Source organism: Apiospora aurea, assembly GCF_038362705.1.
Source record: "Apiospora aurea strain CBS 24483 chromosome Unknown utg000005l_segment0_segment0, whole genome shotgun sequence".
In the NCBI taxonomy this organism is placed as follows: domain Eukaryota; kingdom Fungi; phylum Ascomycota; class Sordariomycetes; order Amphisphaeriales; family Apiosporaceae; genus Apiospora; species Apiospora aurea.
Window position 1 is genome coordinate 3,062,087 of NW_027117392.1, and position 21,212 is coordinate 3,083,298.

At 53.9% G+C, this 21,212-nt stretch overlaps 8 protein-coding genes across 8 annotated transcripts; 3 read left to right on the forward strand and 5 right to left on the reverse strand.

Moving 5' to 3' along the window:
• Positions 1 to 615: 615 nt before the first annotated feature.
• PG986_007499 (uncharacterized protein) lies at positions 616 to 3,393 on the reverse strand (the record flags this gene model as incomplete). Its single annotated transcript, XM_066843721.1, has 1 exon — positions 616 to 3,393. One exon carries the CDS (start codon positions 3,391 to 3,393, stop codon positions 616 to 618), a length of 2,778 nt encoding a protein of 925 aa, XP_066699833.1.
• Positions 3,394 to 4,430: 1,037 nt separating this feature from the next.
• PG986_007500 (mitochondrial 54S ribosomal protein mL67) lies at positions 4,431 to 5,378 on the forward strand (the record flags this gene model as incomplete). Its single annotated transcript, XM_066843722.1, has 2 exons — positions 4,431 to 4,670; positions 4,788 to 5,378. The coding sequence occupies 2 exons, from the start codon at positions 4,431 to 4,433 to the stop codon at positions 5,376 to 5,378; spliced, it is 831 nt and encodes a 276-aa protein (XP_066699834.1).
• A 213-nt stretch (positions 5,379 to 5,591) lies between these two features.
• On the reverse strand, positions 5,592 to 7,237 carry PG986_007501 (uncharacterized protein; the record flags this gene model as incomplete). The annotated part of the gene is made up of 4 exons (XM_066843723.1): positions 5,592 to 5,729; positions 5,809 to 6,486; positions 6,927 to 7,109; positions 7,172 to 7,237. The coding sequence occupies 4 exons, from the start codon at positions 7,235 to 7,237 to the stop codon at positions 5,592 to 5,594; spliced, it is 1,065 nt and encodes a 354-aa protein (XP_066699835.1).
• A 2,192-nt stretch (positions 7,238 to 9,429) lies between these two features.
• On the reverse strand, positions 9,430 to 10,629 carry PG986_007502 (2OG-Fe(II)oxygenase family Oxidoreductase; the record flags this gene model as incomplete). Its single annotated transcript, XM_066843724.1, has 2 exons — positions 9,430 to 10,078; positions 10,352 to 10,629. 2 exons carry the CDS (start codon positions 10,627 to 10,629, stop codon positions 9,430 to 9,432), a joined length of 927 nt encoding a protein of 308 aa, XP_066699836.1.
• Positions 10,630 to 10,913: 284 nt separating this feature from the next.
• On the reverse strand, positions 10,914 to 12,481 carry PG986_007503 (Protein pbn1; the record flags this gene model as incomplete). The annotated part of the gene is made up of 2 exons (XM_066843725.1): positions 10,914 to 12,056; positions 12,119 to 12,481. 2 exons carry the CDS (start codon positions 12,479 to 12,481, stop codon positions 10,914 to 10,916), a joined length of 1,506 nt encoding a protein of 501 aa, XP_066699837.1.
• A 952-nt stretch (positions 12,482 to 13,433) lies between these two features.
• On the forward strand, positions 13,434 to 16,425 carry PG986_007504 (uncharacterized protein; the record flags this gene model as incomplete). The annotated part of the gene is made up of 5 exons (XM_066843726.1): positions 13,434 to 13,471; positions 13,540 to 13,649; positions 13,706 to 14,070; positions 14,128 to 14,425; positions 14,477 to 16,425. The coding sequence occupies 5 exons, from the start codon at positions 13,434 to 13,436 to the stop codon at positions 16,423 to 16,425; spliced, it is 2,760 nt and encodes a 919-aa protein (XP_066699838.1).
• Positions 16,426 to 17,097: 672 nt separating this feature from the next.
• PG986_007505 (ras family-domain-containing protein) lies at positions 17,098 to 18,079 on the reverse strand (the record flags this gene model as incomplete). Its single annotated transcript, XM_066843727.1, has 3 exons — positions 17,098 to 17,696; positions 17,853 to 17,916; positions 18,002 to 18,079. The coding sequence occupies 3 exons, from the start codon at positions 18,077 to 18,079 to the stop codon at positions 17,098 to 17,100; spliced, it is 741 nt and encodes a 246-aa protein (XP_066699839.1).
• Positions 18,080 to 18,926: 847 nt separating this feature from the next.
• PG986_007506 (uncharacterized protein) lies at positions 18,927 to 20,922 on the forward strand (the record flags this gene model as incomplete). Its single annotated transcript, XM_066843728.1, has 2 exons — positions 18,927 to 19,065; positions 19,118 to 20,922. The coding sequence occupies 2 exons, from the start codon at positions 18,927 to 18,929 to the stop codon at positions 20,920 to 20,922; spliced, it is 1,944 nt and encodes a 647-aa protein (XP_066699840.1).
• Between the last annotated feature and the right edge of the window lie 290 nt (positions 20,923 to 21,212).

Below are 21,212 nucleotides of genomic sequence, written 5' to 3' on the forward strand. Positions count from 1 at the left end.
TGACCAGAAATAATTATTTTTCGAGCATCATCGGCTTGGTGACAGCCATTCATGTGTCAGACAGTCGTACATATTTATTTTTATTTTCTCTTACTACAGTCGAAGCTTGTGCCTCCTACGTCATGGATATTCATTAGGGGGAAAAACGAATATGCTACTTGCTACCTACTATCATGTAGTCGATGTCGGGCTGGTAGTGCTTTGGGAGATTGCCTTAAGCTTATCCCGGATCGGACCAATCTCCTAACCCTGTTCCCTCGCCAATCTCAATTGCCCCCAGCCATCGGGAATGAGTCCCGCTGATCATGTCACCCCCGTCCCAGCCTCAGCACGTGTGCCCGTGCTGCGAACATGCTTACTTATACAATGCCGGCAGAGGATACCATCAAGTTCACTGGAGAATGCAGACTGGCATTGTTGTATGCAATCAATTGTCGAACCTGCCTTTTCGGTAGCTATGTATGCCTATTACTAACTCTCCAAGGCCGTCGAGAACGCCTGTAGCTCTTTTTCTTTCATAGCAAACCCGAATCCGCCAACGCCGGTTGTCTCAAATCCTCTCGTAATTCGTAAAAGCCGCGTCACCGTACATCAATCAACCAACCCATCTCTCCCTTAGTCATAAATATCTTCATCCATGTCTTCCGGTGCCACATCCTCAATCGCATCATCCTCGTCGATGAGCATATCGTCATCACTGCTCAGCTCGCTGTCTGTGTGGTTGGCCAGAACCTGTAGTTTGTTGCCATCCAAGACAACTTTCGCCGTCTCGCCGTCTTTGATACTGCCACGCAGAATGAGCACTGCCATGCGGTTCAGCACTTCCTTCTCAATCAATCTGGCGAGTGGTCTAGCACCATAAGCTGGTGAGTAGCCCGCGTTGCCAAGATAATCCTTTGCTTCATCCGTAACATCGATGAACACGTTCCTGTTGTTATCCGCCAGACGCTTCTGGATCTCACTAATGCGGAGGTCGACAATCTTGCGAATCTCCTTGCGCGTGAGACGGTTGAAAATCACGATAGAGCTAATACGGTTCAGGAACTCGGGCAAGAAGTAGCCCTGCAGCGCGTTCATCACCAGTTGTCGCGTAGTTCCATCAATCCGGCCATCCTTGCCAGCCGGACGGGCTAGATATTCGGCACCCAGGTTCGATGTCATTACCACGATGCAGTTCTTGGCGTCGATCACACGGCCCTGTCCGTCGGTGATGCGGCCGTCGTCCATAAGCTGCAGGAGAACGGTGAGGACCTCCTTCGCCGCCTTCTCCACCTCGTCAAAGAGCAGGATGGAGAAAGGCTTGCGGCGCAGAGCCTCTGTGAGCTGACCGCCCGAGTCGTGGCCGACATAACCAGGAGGGGCACCGATCATCCTACTGAGCGCGTGCCGCTCCTGGTATTCAGACATGTCGAATCGAATCATGGCCTTCGCGTCATCAAACAGAAACTCGGCAAGTGCCTTGGTCAGAAGTGTCTTACCCGTACCAGAGGGACCGCAGAACAAGAAGCTGGGGGGCTGGTTGGGATTGCTGAGGCCGGAACGCTGCAGCCGGATTGCGTTCGAGACGGCAGTGACCGCTTCCTTCTGACCGACCACGATGTGGCCAAGGTTCTTCTCCATCTTGATGAGCTTCTCCTTCTCCGATGTCTTGAGTCGAGTGACAGGGATGCCCGACCATCGCGCGACAATCTCGTTGATTTGATCCGGGCCGACAACGTCAGTGATCATGGAGCTGCCAGGTTCAGCCTCGGTATTGAGGGCAGCATCGGCGGCCGCTTTCTCCTTCTCCAGCCTCTTGATGACGGACTCCTGTTCAGGAATCGCGTAGTACTGAAGATCGGCAGCTCGAGCGTGGTCACCCATTCTCGCCGCATCTTCGGCCTTGACCTTGAGCTGGTCCAGCTTGACTTTGGCCTCCTGGATGTCCTTGCCTCGTCGTCGTTCACTCTCGTACTTCTCTCTGAGAGGTCGAAGCTCCTCTTCGACATTTTCGGCGTCCTGCTTGGCCTGAGCCAACCGTGTCTTCGATGCCTCGTCCTTTTCTCGGCCCAGGGCGTGGATTTCGATCTTCAGCTGGCGCAACTTACGCTCCAGCGAATCAATGACCTCAGGCTGAGATTCGCGCGCTACTCTGACGGCAGCGGCAGCTTCATCGACCAAGTCGACGGCTGAATCGGGAAGGCGGCGGGATGTGAGATAGCGCGCCGCCAGGTTTGCTGAGGCCACGATGGCGCTATCGGCAATAGTAACACCGTGGTGGACTTCGTACTTCTCCTTCAAGCCTCGGAGAATAGAAATGGTCTCGGGAATCGAGGGTTCCTTGACGATGACCTGTTGGAATCGTCGCTCAAAGGCAGCGTCCTTCTCGATATATTTTCGGTACTCTGCAAGGGTGGTGGCACCGATACAGTGCAGCTGACCACGAGCCAACATGGGCTTCAGTAAGTTTGCCGCATCCATACCACCCTCGCCCGACGAACCAGCGCCCATGAGCAAATGGATCTCATCAACGAAGAGTACAATCATCTCCTTGGATTCCGAAATTTCCTTCAGAACGCCCTTCATTCTCTCCTCAAACTCTCCCCTGTACTTGCTGCCTGCAACAAGGGCGCCGACATCGAGTGACAGGAGCTTACAAGCAGCAAGGTTATCGGGCACATCGGCATTGACTATTCGTTGGGACAGGCCCTCCACGACGGTAGTCTTACCGACACCGGGTTCTCCGATCAGGACGGGGTTGTTCTTGGTTCGTCTGGACAAGATCCGAACAACACGCCGGATCTCTTCTTCTCGGCCAATGACCGGGTCGATCTTGCCCTCCCTTGCCATGGCAGTCATGTCAATGGTAAACTTGGCAAGGTTCTCGTTCTCTTCCTCGGTATCGGCAGTCTTTGAGTCCACCCGCTTCGTGCCTCGTATTTGCTGGATCGCATCCTGGATCAACTTGGGCTTTGGTACGCTAGACTCCTTCAAGGCGGTCGATATTGAGGAATCCTCCGACAAAGCACTGATTAGGTGGTCGACTGCGACATATGTGTCTTTCTGTGTCTTTTGCAGGTCTTGGGCTTTGCGCAGGACGCTGTGGAAGGTAGGTGCCATCGAGACATTCTCTGGCGGGGGGTCTTGGCTGGGCAGGCGCACCAGCATCTTCTTCAGGGCTCGGTCGAACGCCTGGGGGTCGCCATGAGCTCTCTCGATGACTTGTCGGAATAGACTGTTGTTTTGGCCAGGTGCCGGGTTCTGCTGGTCTTTGGACAGGTCCGGCGGAGGATCAAGTAGCGAGACTGCGAGATGGACTGGGAGCAGCTGGGAGTGAGCATACTGCTCGGCCAGCGACATGGCATCCTCCAGGGCCTTCTTGCCCCGGTCCGTAAATTCCATACGGGACGTCATGACTGGATGTGGGTGTGGTTGTGTGACAAATGTATAGTCGGGTGAGAAGTAGGATCAGGTACAATGCGTGTAGTGTGGGTGGGATGCAGTAGGGCAGAAGTGCGTTCGTTGTGCCTTCTTGCGATGTTTGTTTGTAGGCGTGGGTTATTCTGAAACCACTTTCTTTGCTGCAAACGTAGACTCGTTTGTGAATTCTGGTCTGGTTAATGTATGGTGTATTGCGGAGGGAGAAATGCAGCAAACAGACGACTTGGCCATGGATTTATTCACCTTGGGCAGTGGAGCTTGGAAGCGAGGGGAGTAGGAGGGAATTCGATGCGACCAGGCCGGATTCCAAGGTTTCTGACGGTTCTGGTAGCTGGTGGTCTGACTGAGAGCCTGCTTGTAGCTTCTAGGAGTTGGGCGACGATTCCCGCTATAACTGGTTGCTGCGATGATGCAACCTCTCGTCTGGGCTGTTCTAGCACCTGCAAGCTCCCTCTAGAAGCTACGGGAATAGTTGGCACGCATTGGCGGGGGGCTGCCGCCTACCTACCTGGCTGCGACCCAACTCGAAACCCAGCCCAACCGTTATGCGCCGGGCATCTCCATACAGGTCACATCTCAGCCTCAATCAGGTATTACAGGATATTGATTGTTTGCATTTCAGGCGCAGCGTCGCATTGATCCCAGCCTCGTCTCCGGTTTGCATTCTGCCCTCAGTACTGTCAGTGTTTCTCTATCTTGTGACGCAATGCTTATGTCCCGCAGCTGTCACTCAAGCTTCCTTTGGGGTGGTGGGGTAACGCTGTTGTCTCCGGCCGGTCGGAAGATCGCTGAACCAAACTTGCATGTAGATAACGATAAGAGATCGATGGCTTTGTCTGGCAGTCTGGCAGACTCCGACTCAATTCAATGCACGTGATCAGAAACTTTTCCTTAGCTTCGCAATTGCAACCCGAACGCCGTGTGCAAAGAGAGAGCGAGAGAGCTCCGACCGACGACCAACGACGACAAAGCTTGGCACCGACACAACCACCGCGGCAGGTCCAGCAACCATGAATATCAATCCGCTGCGGTCGATCACGGAGCAGCTCGGCCGGCTGTCGGTCAGCATTTCCCGGGCGGCCAGCGCTCGGCAAGCGTCCACATCAACGGCAACGGCGACGGCGACGACGGCGAAAAAGCGGAAGGATGTGACCCCTACGAAGTTCGAGCCGGGCTTTGGCGAGAAGATCTGGATCTTCACCAATTTCATTAGTGGATTGACCGTCTACTCCCACAACCCAGTGCTCAAGGTACGATTGATCATCGGTGGTTGATGAGGAAGCTGCGCTATCGTTTGTCTGGTTGACAGCGAATTGCAATAGGCGGGGATATAGTAGCTAATTCGGGTGCCCCCCAATTTGTTACAGGCCAACCGAGCGTTACGGCAGATCCCCTTCAATGGCAAGAAGCTCAAGCCCTCCAAGTTACGGAAAGACTACTGGAGGCCCATGGCCATGATCCAGTTCCCCGAGGGGCAGGGCCACATTGGCCGCAGCGTCTACCACATCATGCGCGAGTTGCGCATGCGGCACGACCTGGGCTGGGAGGACAGCATGATCCACGATCAGGAGAGCGGCCGGACGCTGACCCGCCACGAGCGCGGCCAGAAGCTCAACGGCATGCAGAAGCCCAATGCCATTGCCGACATCGCGGCTGTCCTGAGCGGGCTGGGTAAGGGCAACAAGATGTGGCAGCCGGCAGCGGAAGGGGTTGAAACCGCCGCAGGGCCGTCGAGGACGGACGAGAAGACCGGGGAGGTGGCAAGCCTGCTCAAGACGCAGGTCTGGTGGGTGGACCCGTTGGACAAGAACTACGCGCAGTCATGGAGCCCGAATGTGTCTCACTACGCCTTTAAGGAGGGTTCATTCCAGCCTGTTGAGTCCCTGAGCGAACAGGATGTGGCGGCTAGCCAGGAGCCGGAGGTTGCCCGGGCGGATCGTGCACCGGTGGTTGTCTAAGAAGCTAGCAAGACTGGATCTGTTGCGCAGCAGATATAAAAACAGAAAGAAACACATCAGTCATTCTTCGCATATAGAGCGAAGTATATCTCATCCGGCGTCCTTGTTAGGAAGGACTACCAAGAGGCTCTTGTACTTTTAATGTACATACAGATCTGTACCATACGCCGTTTGATGCATATAAAAAAAACCATTATTCCCGCCAGAACAAACTTAGAATTTCATCGCAAACTGCTTCAAGTATTCGTAGTGAGGAATATTCTCGTTCACACTCTCCCGGATAATCTTCATTCCCTCCTCACCATACTTCTCGCGCCATTCGTTATTCTCTGACTCCTCGGTAACGGTTTTCTATGGGGAGTTATTAGCAAAGCTGCGACTGTCACTGCGACTGTTGGTACCGGGTGAGGGAGCCGAAGAAATTCCTTACATGGGCCTTTGTTCGTGGGGCCAGGGAGGTGCTGTGGATGGCGTCGTTGTGGAAACCGAACCACTTCTCGAAGGCGTCCTTGACGTGCTCCTGGTCCTCCGGATTGTCCCAGACGAGCATGTTGGGGCTGTAGTCGATGCCGGTCTCCTTGCAGAAAGCCTCGACGACCTCATAGGGGTGGTCGAGCAGGTCGTCGGCGTCGAGCATGGTGATCTTGACGCCGCTGTCCTTGTGTCCGTTGGCGCCGTTGGTGGTGCCGTTCGTCATATTGGTCTCGTTCTCCTGGCCGGCCAGTTGGGGGCCGACGATGCCTTGCGACCGCAGGTAGTCGAACAGCTTCACCAGCTCGACGTAGCCGGCCTCGCTAGGCAAGAAGTTCTTGAAGCCGGTGGCCTCGTCCAGAGGCGGGATCGTGCAGCGGTAGTAGGACGGGATACCGCGTCTGGGGTGGCGGATCAGGAATGTCCAGTGGTATTGCTTCAGGATCTCCAGGGGCAGCACCGAAGGGTTTCCCGGCTCGGAGTGGCCGTTGGTGGTAGCACCATTGGTGTGGCTGTCGCCGTTTGTGGCGGCGCCGTTGGTCTTGCCGTGAGAGGCAATTGAAGGAGCAATGCTGGCCTGGCCTCCGTTCGGCGGCATCAGATAGTAGGCCATGTCTTTGATAAAGACACGCTTGCCCTGTTGAAATAGGTGAGTAAGGCCATCCACAAAACTACGGGAAAGTGCAAATGGTTTCGGGGATGCATAAGAGCAAGCGATGCCATATATAGGAAACCACCAAGGCCATGTGATATTGCCAACATGAAGGGGATAACAGTGACAATGTTCGCCCAACGTAGTCTTTCAAGCAATCAATCATGGCTGCGATATGTGTTTTGAGTTGTCCAATCGCCGCCATAAGGTTGGTTGGCGTTCAGATATCGATGGTCTCGTGCAGAGTACGCTGAGGGGAAAGGGCCTCGGTGTATGGTGATGGACCAACATTCCTCGGAGGAAGAGCCCGGATCGCACTTGCAATCAGGAGAAGGAGCAATGCATGCAGGTAGATGCAAGAAACCACCATTCCGAGCCTTAGAAGGGAGAGGGGGTGGAAGGTGGGAAATAAGGGATTGGCGAACCTCGCTCCCGTCCCGTTCAAGTCGGTTCAGAACATCCTGGTATGTGGTATTGGCAAAGCCGCTGGCCTCTCTGGCCGCTTCATCCTTGTCGTATCTCTCACCCAGCCTCTCCGGGCCGTAGTAGAAGCTGTCACCAAACGGCTCGTGGGCACACACTAGGCTGTCCCTCCGAGTCATAAAGACCTTTTCCACGTAATCAGCTTGGGCCCGTGGTGGCAGGCATGGTATAGGATGGGAATACATACCCGCTCAAAGGCAGTAGAGCACGCACGGGGGTGCGTAAGCACGAAGATGGGCTTGTTATTAGACATGTCGATGACAATCTGAGGATCTCAGTTGGTCTGAAGTATATGGAGGGGAGTAAGGAGTAAAGGATTGGAAGTCTAGATGCAATTTTGTCGGGAACTGGGAGGATGGGAAAGCAGTTTTATTTATGGAATTCAGCCAACCTGGATGCGGTTGCTGTTTACTTAGACAAGTCTCATCGATCCGACGGCTCGTCAAACTCAAGCGAGTGCCGCCCAAACGTGACAAGAGTACATACATGTAAGTAGTTCTCCCTGATATGAAAAGCCGCATACAGATGTAGAATGCAGAGAAGGGGGCGAGATCCTCCTGTCTACCTAGGTTGTACCTACCTACCTAACCGTCAGAGTCTGCGTCGTGTTGTTCATGTTTTCAAGAGTCTTCGTCCATGTACCTAACTTTTAGTCCGCTTACAGGGATGGGCTTAGAGGAATACATCAAATACTTAGGGGAGTGCAGTATTCCGACCCATATCTCCCCCGCCCGGTGTAATGGCCACTCCAGGTAGTCGACCATTTCCGAGCCACTTTTGCGCCCAATTGTACTTGGTCACCATGCGGATAGCGAATGACTCCACGTCATAAGTACGTGTTGGAGGGTGTGAGACAGCAGATTGGATAGAATATAGTCAGGGATAGTGAGGAGAGAGGCTGCCGAAAAACCGCGAAGATACCTATGTACCGGCTTGGCGCGGCGTTGGGGGGGGACCCCCAAAAACCAAACCTGGTGTTGTCCGAAGTTGCTGTCTAATTGGTATAGACTGCGGGACAGTGAGAGGGGGGTACAGGATGGCTGCTGAGCAAGGACAGTAGTGGCTCATGTGAAACGGAAACTTAACGTTTGTTTCCTTATGGCTTTGGTGTTGATTGATTGCTGTTCACACAGCGCGAACTAGCGTATGTAGTTGGACATTGGAAGTATCAAGATGCGAGTTTGGTTTTGGGGGGGGTTGCTACATTGATAGAGAGAGGTGTGTACCAACTCGATACTGTACATCCTATTTGCAGATACACCTACCTGAGCCCAGCTGGATAGTTCAAGCCCCCGCTCTCCTTTGATCAGATCTGGAATTATCGATGCGACGCCGCTTTGAGGTTGGAAGAGCTTCTAGAGGTTCTATTCGCTGGTGCAACGACAGTATTTGCAGAACGAGTATTCTCGACCCCACGCAAAGAGCTTCTACAGCTTCTATTGGCTGCCACGATGGTGGGGTTGGGGGCGCCTGGCAAGAACCTCTCAACAAGTACGAAAATGGATAGCAAGGAGGCGGTCCAATTGAATGACATCATTGCAAAGTAGGTACCTAGCAGTGACCTTGTAGGTATCCATCTCATTACCAAACAACACGACACAGCACAAACAACACAAACAACACAACATGGACTCAAACGTTCATGATCCCACCTGTCAGGCGTGTCAGGCCCATGTGAACGGGCTGCCGAAATAGCAACACCGACATCCGCCCGGCATGTGGGAGTGAGGCGACTGGGGCAACTGCTCATCTGGTTTTTTTTTTTTTTCGGTTGGTCCTCTTGGCCTTGAAACTTGAATCGTATGTCTGCCCGTTTGCCCGCTTGCCCGCTACCGGAACCCCATAAGTACAAGGTCTTGGGTTGCACCTAAATATGCCGCTCAACGCAGCCAGACTTTTCAATGTTGCGCTTATTAATGCTAGGTTGTCCTCCGACCTTGGTTGTCTACAGTAAAGTAAGGTAGGGTTGATGTATGTAAGGTACTGAGGTACTACCTCCCCAAAGTTGGCGTAAGTTTTGTCCAAAATTGTCATTTTGCATCTCGGCGCTGGCCTCCGTAGTCAGTTCAGTCACGCAATGTCAAAAACAAAAACAAAAATAAAAATTACACATCGCCATATCGATCTGTGCAATCCTTCCACTCACCTCGATTACAAAAGGATACTCGAGATTGGCCCAGTCATTGGACAAATCCGGTCGCTGTGGGGCCGTTGCTGCCAACGGGAAGGAAAGCATGTGCATGAACATGTCTTACAGGAACTGCAATTTGGACAGAGATCGAACCCCTGGGCTGGGTTACGGGGAAGGGCATCCGAAGCCCTAGGTGAACAGGTGTACGGGAGCAACCCGAGTATACCATGTCTATGGTAGCTTATTAGATGGAGCGAAGTAAAAGTGCCGGCAATGATAGGTGAGGCTGAAGAAGGCGTGCAAAATAGCCCCGATCACGCCATCTGGTAGTCGAGCCGTCCCCAACTCCATATGTTCAGCCCGACCTTGAAGCCCTTGCGGACCGGCAGACCGGCGTGCCAAGTCTCCTCCCATCCCCGTCCCGACCCATCGGGACGGAAGTTCTCCCAGAACACGGCATTGCCCGGCGCCGGCTTGAACACCAGACCCGTCTCCTCGTCCTCCCCATTGTCCGCCCCTCCGTCCTGCGTTTTGGCCTGCTCCCTTTCCCCCTCAGACTCACCATCCGTGGTCGCGCACTCAACCCAGCTGCACCACTCCTTCTTGAGCCCACGCCGCCGAAGAAAGGGAAACTCGGTGCCGCCGCCCTCAAGGTCCTGAGCGGCGTCGACCCATACCATGAAAGAGCTCACACGCCCCCAGCCCAGCGCGCCGGAACCCCAGTCAAAGTGATGGGCGTAGTGTTGGGAGGGTCCGTAACGCTGCGTGCGCAGGCGCTCAAGCCAGAGGTCGTCACGCCAGCCCTGGAGCGCGAGGGCCCGGCGCTCGATGCAACGGACCGTGTCGGCGCCGGCGCCACCGCCGCTGCGAGGAAGGAGGGCTACCTCCGAGTCGCGGATGGTGGCATCGCGGTGGGCCTCCGCCCCGTTGTTGGTGATGGTTGAGGGCTCAAAGAGTGGGCCGCTGTACGTAGATGTTGTCGTCAGCACATATGTATGTTAAGTGCATAAGTATGCAGTGGCGTTTGTGAGGAAACGCTCCTCAATAGGCCCAACAGGGTCCCGAGTCGGATCAATTCATGAAACTGGCTTCTGACTGAGTTTAGAGGCATGAATGTCCAATTTCAGGACGGAGCCTGATAGACACTGGGCCGGGATGCACTCGTTCTATGGATCAAAATCGGGGCTACGCTGGGCGCTGGAGTAGCGCTGGAAGAAAAGCAAGCGTCAAACATACCTGATATCCAGGAGTAGTTCCCGCTCCGCCGTAGACAGGAAGTTCTCTATGTAGATTACCAAAGGGGCTTTCGATAGAATATGAATTGAGTAAGAGTGTGGTGCACAATCAGGCACTCCATCGTGAGGCGCGTCTATTGCTAGGAGGGATTCGTTGATCGCAGGGCGGGGCAAATACGCATGTGGTCGGGGTCGGGGCCCGCCCGCAGAGAAGTACTCCAGTAGCGGGTTGTAGAAGACAAGCAGTAACGCAACGCCGGTCACGACATAGGAAAACATTGTTAAAGCATCGCTGGTGCTTCACAGTCTGGCACACAGGAGCAGGCGGGAGGTCACACCCTTTTGAAAATTGACGATTGATGCCGGCGGTTGTTGCCTTGGAAGGATTACTTCAGCCATCCGAGTTAGTGCACAGCGCTAGAACCCGATGCAGAAGCAGACATGCAAACAAAATTGAAGCTGCAACATGGCGTACGTAATGGCGGCAGATAGGGATGAATATCGGTCCACGCCTGGTTACTAGAATTACGAAAGCCAGATCAGCCAACGCAATGGCCTGCTGATTATTGCTGCTTCTTCTCAGCCGCCTTGACAGGTTGTGCTACGCCATAGCCAGTCCTCAGGTAAACCATCAGGAGTCTGTACACAACCCAGGCAAACCCAACCACCACCACAATGGATGTCACGGTATTGATCGACCGTGACTTATCGAGGTCCAGGACAGGTACTTTCCCCCCAACTACCAACTGGTCGCTTCCGGACTTCGCGACCGGGTCCAGGTGCCAAAACAGAGTACGCGGGCCGAAAAGACCGTCATATCCCAAGTTTATACGATCAAAGGGGCTGCTTGGAAACTTAGTGCCTTCTTCGGCTGCGCAAGCCCAGAAGACGGCGGGATAAGGCACCTCAAATGTACTCTCACCACCATGTTGGGGAGACTGGTAACGAAGATGAAGTGGAATCTCCGCTGTGAAGCCCTCTTTTGACTCGGTGACTGGGGTGCTTAGTTCAAGCAGGACGCTCGACCCCCATATGTCCATGACATAATCTGGCGCTTCCAGGTCTACGGGTTGGCTGATGTACCGTAGAGCTGTCAAGTTCTTGGAGGCAAGGAATAGCGGATCATCCAGTTGGTACTTGTCAGCAAATATAGTCCTGGGCAACGTGAGAAGTGCATGCAAAGCGCAATACGAATCTTCTTCCATGGGGGGTTGGTTGGAGTCGATATGGAGCTGCATGGTTGGGTGTAGCCCTGTCGGGGTTAAGAACGTGGACGAGAACCCTGTGTTCGCCTGCTTATGCCGGGACGGGAACGTGAACATCGTCGGCGCTGGCTTGGAATCTTCCCCGAGGACAGTCAGTAGACCAGTCACGCCTATCTCGTGCTGCTCCAAGTGAGGAGGTTCGTTCGGCGTTAACAGCCCAACTTCGACTCTATGAGAGGCGGGTGCAGAAATGGAGAGCGGCTGGTGTTGACGGCCCCATAGAGACGTGACTTTCACGACATGGGAGATGGTGTCGTAGGAGAAGTCCAGCGAGGACGCTTGTTTTACCGCATCAAAGCGAGTCTTGCACTCAGCATCGGAAGGTGCACATGCATACTGCACAACGTATTCGACAAAGTTGGACAGGTCATATACTGGCTGGTAATACTCTAATGCGGTTGAATGGGAGAATCGATCGTTAGGTAATCTCGAGAACGATTTCTATAGACAGAACATGTGAGCAAAGGGTAGATGAACGATGGCCATGGCGATAGGTTACGTACATGGGGCGAGGAACACTCTACAGATCCAAGTCTGCGCAGAAGCAGGCAGAGTTCGTGGTCGGAAGCAACATTGGCTTTTGCATCGGCTTGCGGGGTGTAGAAGACATGAAGCCCGGGGGAGAGACGCGAGCTCCAGGGTCCTATTGCTTGATAGGGCACTGGGCTGGCCCATCGAATGTACAGCTCCTGTGATAAACGTAGAAGCTCCTGGAGCTCGGCCGGTAGCTCGTCTAGGCCGAGGGTGAAGCGATCCTCGCGGACTGCTTTGATACTTGGACCAGAAAGGGTGCGCCCCGAGACCTGCAGAGACGCCGGGTCGATGGCGTCCTCATTGCGGTGGAAGAAAGTGGTTCGTTGACGCATTGCAGGCCGAGTTGAACGGTTGGATGCACTTCTATACAGAAGCAGTTGGAAGTGATATGCGTTTGACTGTGCTAGCTTCTCCAGGTTTATAATATACTTAATGATGATGTAGCTGTTGTTGACGACGGAGGCTGGGGTGGTTGAGGCGAATAGCAATGCCAAGTGGCATTGGCGCCTAAGCTCCTCATTCGGTAGATCAATTGCATCAAACGCCCGGTACCTTATGTATTTGAACTCTCCATTATCGAACAGACAGCATGCCCGGACACATGCTCCAGTCTCGAGCTCGCATCTTGTGTTCCCCAGTCAAGCGATATAAATAGATATGGCCTAGTCACGAATTGCGATCCAACAAGAACATCAATTTGAATGCTGGGGATGCCTTCACTAAGTAAGGAACAATGACCGTCCGTGGATCCATCGAAGTCCAACATTGAATGCTAGGTGCTACCTACAGCTAGGCCCACTGTGTTTGCTTGCTAGGTGCGAGGGTGCTAGGTGGCAGGCTCCGGGCTACTACCGCCCTTGTTGCTTCTTTCTATCCTTTCTAGGGGACCGCCAGCAGCCAGCAGCACAGTGCACCGCTGTAAGAAAAGGCGTTGGCCAAGACCCATACTTTTCGAGCGGCGCGCTTTTGAAGTTTTGCGCAGCGCATAATATCGTTCTTCAAAGCTCGACTCTGGTGCTATCATTAGTCACGCTCAGCATCGCCAAACTCCCAACGTTGACGCTTCAGGTCTTGCGAATTGACTGGACACCATTCACACCTCCCTTCTCGACTGTTCCACATCCCTCGTAACGCACACATTGACACGCATTGAGGCGATGACATGATCTGAGGACACAAGGCAAGAGGCATCTCGAGTCTCGCTTCGGCTCCTCGCCCCCAAAACTCTTTCTCTCAGACCTGCAAAAGATCGTCTATCTGCACGGCATCGACGAGCAGCTCACCATGGCATCTCTGACACCAGTCCAGATTGAGCTGGCCAAGTAAGCTGTTGCTGCTCCATTCTGCGCTTCGCGTCAAGCCCACGATGCTAATCTTTGAATTTGAACAGCTCACTCACCCAAGACGAGTTGCCCACCAAGCTTCGATGCGCCATCTGCAGCAAACTTGCTGTGAATGCCTTTCGCCTTCCCTGCTGCGAGACTGCCATTTGCGAATCATGTACGTGCCTTCAATCATCACCCATCATATGAAACAGCGTAACTGATATGAACCAGGCCAATCCACACTACCATCTTCGTGCCCCGTCTGCGAACACTCTCCTGTCTCTGGTACCGATTGCACCATCTATAAGTCTCTCCGGACTACTATTCGGGTGTTTGTCAAGACCGAAGAGAAGAAACGCGAAGCCTCTCGCCCTAAAACGAACACGCCCACTCCCGCGACACCTTCCGACCCTGCACCGGCCTCGGGTAATGCAGAACCATTCCCGGAGGCGCCTCCTGCCGATACGGCAACTGCTATCCCTATCAGGGAGCAGTCTGTAGTTCATCAAAACGACACATCTAGACACACACCTGGCCAAGATGTTGTAGGTGTATCTACTCTTCCGGAACAAGAGAGCTCCTTGAATCACGATCAAGTAAGCCTGAGCCTGTTCTAATACTGTTGTTCGACAAGCGACTAACTTTGTGTTTAGGAAGTTGCTGTAAAGGAGGACGTTACCGACAAAGACAACGACGATGGCCTAGCGCCTGAAGATGGACCACATGATCAAACCGATTTCGAGGGACAGCCAACAGAGGAGACGGAGGAGGCTGTCGAAGCTAGCCATGAAGATGCCGAGCCTGGAGATGCGGATATGGAAGCCGGTCAAGATGACGCAAACGAGTCTCCCGAGGGAATGAACAATTTCGGTGATATGAACCAAATGCAAATGATGATGGCCATGCAGAACGGCATGAACCCAGCAGCCTTTGGCTCGTTCCCCATGATGGGTAAGCGCCCCAACTCCTTGTTGCCAAGCCAACACACTAAGAACTCATCAGGAATGGGTATGGGAATGGATCCGATGGCAATGCAGAACATGTTTATGAACGGAGGCTTTGGAACGCAAGGCATGAACGGCATGAACGGCATGAACATGAACATGGGCATGAATGGCTTCAATGGTGGCAACAATGACTGGAACGGACAGCGATCGTGGAATGTCGGCCAAGATAATTTCAATCCAAATGCTGCTGGCATGGGAAATGGTGACTTTGGCAACTTTAACTCTGGCTTTCGTAACGGCTACAATTCAGGTAATTTTGGCCACAACCAGTACAATGACTTTGGCCGCGGCGGCTACGGGTTTCGAGGCCGGGGCCGGGGCAGAGGCTTTTATAATCGAGGCTTTGGCCGTGGTTACCACCAGGGATTCAACCCGCGACACTATGGCCAGGAGATGTGGGCTCAGCAGATCTCCCAAGAGAACGGTGGTGGCATGGGCCTCAACACGACCGGCAACAACTCGGCAGTGGAGACACAGAATGCATCCAACACCGATGAATTTGGTAGGACAGTCCGTCCCGATTCAGAACAACTAGGACACGCCGTGGAGCTAACTGGAGTTGATTCCCAAGGTGACGTGCAAAATGGAGGCGTCGCAACGACGGAAGCAGGCACCAACGACAACATGCAGAATGGCGACCCCTCTTCCACGGACCCGTATCCCAGGGCGCGCAGTCAAGGAACCGGCTCACTACCGCCTACAGCGGCTCCGGATGTACCACTGAATGCACCTACAGGGCCAAAAGCGATGCGGCAAGGGCTGCCTAATACCAGCGCGCTTCATCTTCGGGCGCGAGGGTTTATGACTGACCAACAGAGCCCAATATCAGGACCCAATGGCTCAGTTGTGCAAAGCCCACTGGAAGATGTCCCCCCATCGCGAAGTAGCTCTCGCCATGAAAAGGACTCAGACCGCCGTCATCCTGAACGCGATGGTAGAGGCCACGATCACAATGAAGACAAGAGCAGAGACTATGAAGGAGACCGAACACGTTCCCGAAGTCGTAGTCGGAGTCGAGATCGTAAGGAATCTCGTAGACACCGCCGTCACCGCTCTGAATCCGCCACTGGGGATGAACGTGAAAGGGATCACCGACGCCGTAAACACAAGAGTAGACGGCCTACACGTGACGATGATGACCACAAGAGTCGATCAAAGGATGAGAAGCCGGATCGGTCGCGATCTGTCTCGCCTGAGCGTGAGCGTGAACGTGATCATAAACGCTCGAGTCACCGCAGCCACAGGGACCGTGATAGAGACAGGGAAAGGGATAGCGACTATGACCGACACGATCGCCATAAGAAATCCAGTCACCGATCTCGTCATGATCACGATCGGGATCGATCGTGGGACAGAGACCGGGACCGGGACCGGGAACGCGGCGACAAGGATCGCAAAGAAAGGCACCGTGATCGGGACCGGGAACGAGACCGGGACCGAGAATACCGTCATCGGAGCCGCAAAACATCCGCCGAGCCTCCGACGCCCGTGGAGGGTACAGACAAGGACTTCAACCCACCGAGTGGTCCCCGCAGCGGCATGTCGATCAAGGGCGTCAGTTCCAAGTCCGGCGCGGTCGAGTCCAAGGGCTCCTCTGGCAGCAAGTCATCGAGATCGCATGTACGCGAGAGCGAGTCTTCCTCTCGTAGACCTTCCAAAGCCTCGGCTAGCGGTTCGAAAGGGGCGGCAGCATCCAGCAGCAGCTCCGGAAAGGACCCCCATACGTTGGAGCGCGAGGCGAGGAATCGAGAGCGTCTGCTCAAGGAGGCTCAACGCATGGCTGGCCTGGCCGGGCTCGCGAGCCTAAAGCGTACCCGAGACGCGGGCGATGACCGGGGAAGCGACCGTCGTCGCAAGAGTCGCCGCAGTGAGGCTGTATACGATGATGAGGAAGAGCGGATGCGAAGGCTCGAGGCAGAGAGGGAAGGCGACCGCTGGGATTAGCTAAGACGAAGATAACAGACACAAACAGCTCTTGGGGTTTTGGGCTTGTGTTTGATTTGTACATATTGGACTGGAGCCCTGCCAAATGTGCATACATACCAATATTGTCTCATAGCGCAGATTTTCTGGCCTCATTTCAGGTGGGAAGGGGAGGGGGTGGAAAGGAACTTCTTGAAGCGAGAGGGCAAGAGGATGACCAGTTGCTTTATTTGCATTGCATATAACTCAGCGTCAGAACGAAAAAGCTCCCACTTCATGTCAAATATTCAATGTCAGTCATTGACTATGCACAACTCAAATGTGCGTGATGCGAGGGAGGAGTGAAAGGAGTTCATAACGCTACCCCTTAATATAATCTCATGACCCCAAATCAAAGTGGCATATTACTACTGCGAGGTCGCCCGAGTAATGTTGAGAAACCCATCATAAATTTGCTAGCTATAGGACATGATGTACTGCTTGTAATGATCTTTACACAGAGACGATCCCAATGAACCATAATCCCCCGTCACTCCGTTGGCATAAAAAAAAAGAACGTCCGAAGACAAACAGCCCAATGCAAATGTCAGACACTCTTTATATCCTTGCAGACCTGGCGAAAGCTGCAAGCAGTAACCGCTAGAATACCGCACAGAACTTGCCATAAACCACAGAAATTCCATACATCCACGACTAACAGGCACAGCTGTCCTTGGCAGCATCTCCCCGGGGTCCGGTCAGGTTCACTCGTTGTTCGTCTCCGCCCCGGCTCACCGCGTTGGATGCGCCGGGTCCTCTCGTGCTCTTCAGGCTGGTCTCGGGAATGGCGTTGGCAATAGCAGTGAACACCTCCGAGACGTTGTGGCCGGTCTTGGCACTGGTCTCGAAGAACAGCAGACTCTCCTCCTCAGCGTACGTCTTGGCCTCCTCGGTGCTGATCTTGCGTGCATCGCCCGACTCGTCGCCGCCATCCCCGCCCGCAGCGCCGCTGCTTTCCTCATCCTCGTCTTCGCTGTTGCCGCCGGCCGCCGCCGACGCGTTGGTCAGATCCAGCTTGTTGCCCACGAGGGCGATGACGATGCCGGGAGAGGCTTGGCGCTGCAGCTCGGCGACCCAGTGTTTCGCCTTGATAAGGGATGTCGGCTTCGTCAGGTCGTAGACGACGAGCGCCGCCTGCGCATTACGGTAGTACATGGGGGCCAGGCTGGCGAAGCGCTCCTGGCCTGCTGTGTCCCAGATCTCGAACTTGATGGTCCGGGTCGGGAGATTGCACTTTTGTGTTAAGAAGGCAGCTGCATCACGGAAAGTATCGGTCAGCGTTTTTTGCATTTCCTCGGATCCGAGATGGTTCAGGGTTGCGCATCATTGCGAGATATATCGGCGTGGTAGGGTGTAGATAGAGGGGTTGCTCTGATGCATGACGGGGAAGGAGGGTAGGTATATCTCACCTCCGATTGTGGGCTCCTTGTTCTCTTGGAAGTCATTGTTGACGAAACGCAGGACGAGCGAGGACTGTTGCGAGTTGGGTTAGCGAATTACGAATAGAAACAACGCCCGGTCGGCGTTGGTAGATGTAATATCGAGATGAATGGCGAACCTTTCCAACGGCAGCCTCTCCCAGCAGCACTAGCTTGACACTGCTGCTGGGTCTCGGGGCGCCGGCCGAATCAGCCATGTTTTACTGTCTCGGTGTCAATTCGGGTCGGGTGGTTTTTGGTTGGCGGTTGATGTTGCGTGGTCGGTGAGGGATCGCAGTGTAAGTGTTTGCATGCAACAGCCGTAATAACAATAGCGTGGGCAACCACAGGGTTAGATGTAGTATGGATGGTGTTGACAAGGTGTGTGCCGGGGCCAGATGGATGGTGAGAAGACGGGGCACGGGGAGCGCTGGCGGCGGTTGCATGGAGGCTTTCAGGCAGGCAGTTGGAGTGGATAAGGCAGGTGAGTTTGGGAATTGGCTTCATGTAACATGACGACGTCCTTGCGCCCGGCGTCCGACTGCTGACTGGTGAATGCGCTGCTAACCTTTCCGAACCGGCCTAATGTTCCCTGCCAAAGTGACCTGACCCTGTGCCGTCGAGGTACCTCTTCGCATCCCGACTCTAGGGGCTTATGCGCTGCCTAGGTGTGCGTCAGCTTGTACAGGGGAGGGGGTCCAGGCAGGTACCTTCCAATTATGCATGCGCAGTTTTCGCCCGCTCACCTTTTTGGGTACCTAATTGGCTTATCTAAAAGTCCATGGGCTGGCTTATGGGCTTGATCGGCGGGACAAATGAACGGCCGTCTTTCACCGCCAAAATTTCTCTTGGGGAAAAGGGCCCCGCTTCGAAATCAATCTACAGAGTACGGCAGAAAAAAAAAGTTCCCAGTAGGTACATGTAGCCAGTCAACGCGCCTAGTAATCTGTGAAGCTTGTGAAAGCGCAAATCTTGGCCTGCAAAGTTGTCGGATCGCAGTCCAGCACCCATTCGACTAACTGCAATCGCTACTGCATCCGGCTTTCGACTGGACGGCTCGGCAACATGGCGACGCCTCATCCTTCCCGAAAGCAGTTGTTTGACGAGAGCGACGATGAATCCGACGGAGGAGCTAAGCTTCAGGTCAACAAAGAATATGCTGCACGATTCGAGCATAACAAGAAGCGCGAAGAGCGACAGAGATGTACGAGGCCCCCATGCTACAAAGCTTGATCCATGACTAACCAAACTCGCAGTGGAAGAGAAGTTCAAGGCCAAGCAGACGAATGGAGGGGCAATAAATGACGGCCAAGACGACGAATCCGACTCTTCGTCGAGCGAGGACGAGGACGAGGACGGCTTTCTCGCCACTGAAGATCTCGATGCTCAGATTTCTGCCACTCTCCAGGCCATTCGCAACAAGGATCCCAGGATATACGACGGAAAGTCCACATTCTACAAACCAATCGAAGAGACCCCCGAGGAGGCCGCGGCCGTTGCCAGCACCAAGGAGAAGCCTGTTACTTTGAAAGACTACCACCGGCAACGAATCCTGGCGGGAGACGTTGGTGCGGATGAGGAGGAGGAGGAAGCAGCGCCCAAAACCTATGTCCAGGAGCAGGCCGATCTTAAGAAGTCTATCCGGGATGAGATCCAGGCACAGCTTCACGGATCCGATGAAGACGATGAGGAAGACGCCGACTTCCTCAAGGCCAAGCCAGGCGAAGCAGAGAGGGTCAAGGCCGAAGTAAACCAGAACGGCATTCACCACTCCAGGGCTGCAAAGGTGAAGCCAATGACTATCGATGTCGAGGAGGCCGATAAGAATCCCGAGCTCTACCTGTCTAATTTCATGGCCGCGCGCGCTTGGATGCAACCGGGCAACAACTTGCAGGCTTTCGACTCGGATGATGAGGAAGACGAGGGCAAGGCCGACGAGTGGGAAGTTGCTTACAACCTACGATTCGAGGACCCCAACAAGAGTAACGAGGTCTTGCGCTCGTATGCCCGAGATGTCGCTGCCGCCAAGTCGGTCCGCCGAGAAGAGAAGACGGCCAGACAACGTCAACGAGATTTGGAGCGGGAGAAGAAGGAAGCAGAGAAGCGCGAACGCCGGGAGGAAAAGGCAAGATTACGAAAGCTCAAGGTTGAGGAGGCTGAGAAGAGGCTCAAACAGATCAAGAAGGCTGCCGGCCTTTCCGGAAAGACGTTGCGGGAGGAAGACTGGGTCAAGTTCTTGGACGATGCCTGGGATAATGACAAATGGGAGGAAGAGATGCAAAGAACCTTCGGTGATCAGTACTACGCCGAAGGAGAGGGTGCCGACGGGGAAGAGGGTGACTCTAAGAAGAAGATCAAGAAACCAAAGTGGGATGATGACATCGACATCAAAGATCTGGTTCCCGACTTTGAAGAAGAGGAACTCCCGAAAATCGACCTGGATGAGGACGAAGGCGAGGCAGTCGACCAGGATGCCATGGCCGACGAGGGAGACGACAATGAGGATGGTCCAGCTTCTAAACGCCGGAAGACCACGAAAGATCGCAAGAAGGAGAAGCTGGCTAGCCAGAAGGAGGCGCGACAAGAGCGTGCCAAGCTCGAGGCTCTTGTTGACTCTAAGATGGATGTGGACCATGAGGTCCTGGCTGGTCCTTCGAAGTCACAAGCAGATATGCCCAAATTCTCTTATCGACAAACCTGGGCCGAAACATATGGTTTGACGGCGCGAGATATTTTGATGGCTGATGATGCTGCTCTTAATGAGTTTGTTGGCTTGAAGAAGCTCGCCCACTTCCGACCTGATGATAAGAAGGCCAAGGATAAGAAGAGGCTCGGCAAGAAAGCCCGCCTTCGACAATGGCGTCGCGAAACCTTTGGCGCTGAGGCTGAGCACGACGGGCCAGCTTTCTCGCTCGGCGATGGTCCCCAAGATGGAGAGGGGGCCAAGGAGGCGTCTCAGCCAACTGACAACGTCGTGGAAGGCGGGTCCAAAAAGCGCAAGCGGTCGAAGAAGAAGAAAGGGAACTACTGTGGACGATGCCGAAGCATAAGAGACGGATGACTTAGGTGCATGTTGTTTCATGGGCTGCGTTTAGCACAGTTAGGCAGTGGTTTGTCAACCGCTAGGAGTTCTGTAGCTTGTATATTTACTATAGGGATGGACCGAATCGATTGCTTTCAGCCGCATACCACAAAACTACACACATGAAGGCGTTGTATCTTGCCTTGCCTTGCATCATGTTGCTATTGCTTGATGGTTTTCTTTCGACGTCCACATCAGGGAGGCAATTACATTAGATACCTCGTACTTGCCAGCTTTGCCTACATATATGCAATGCCCCAGGCTCATAT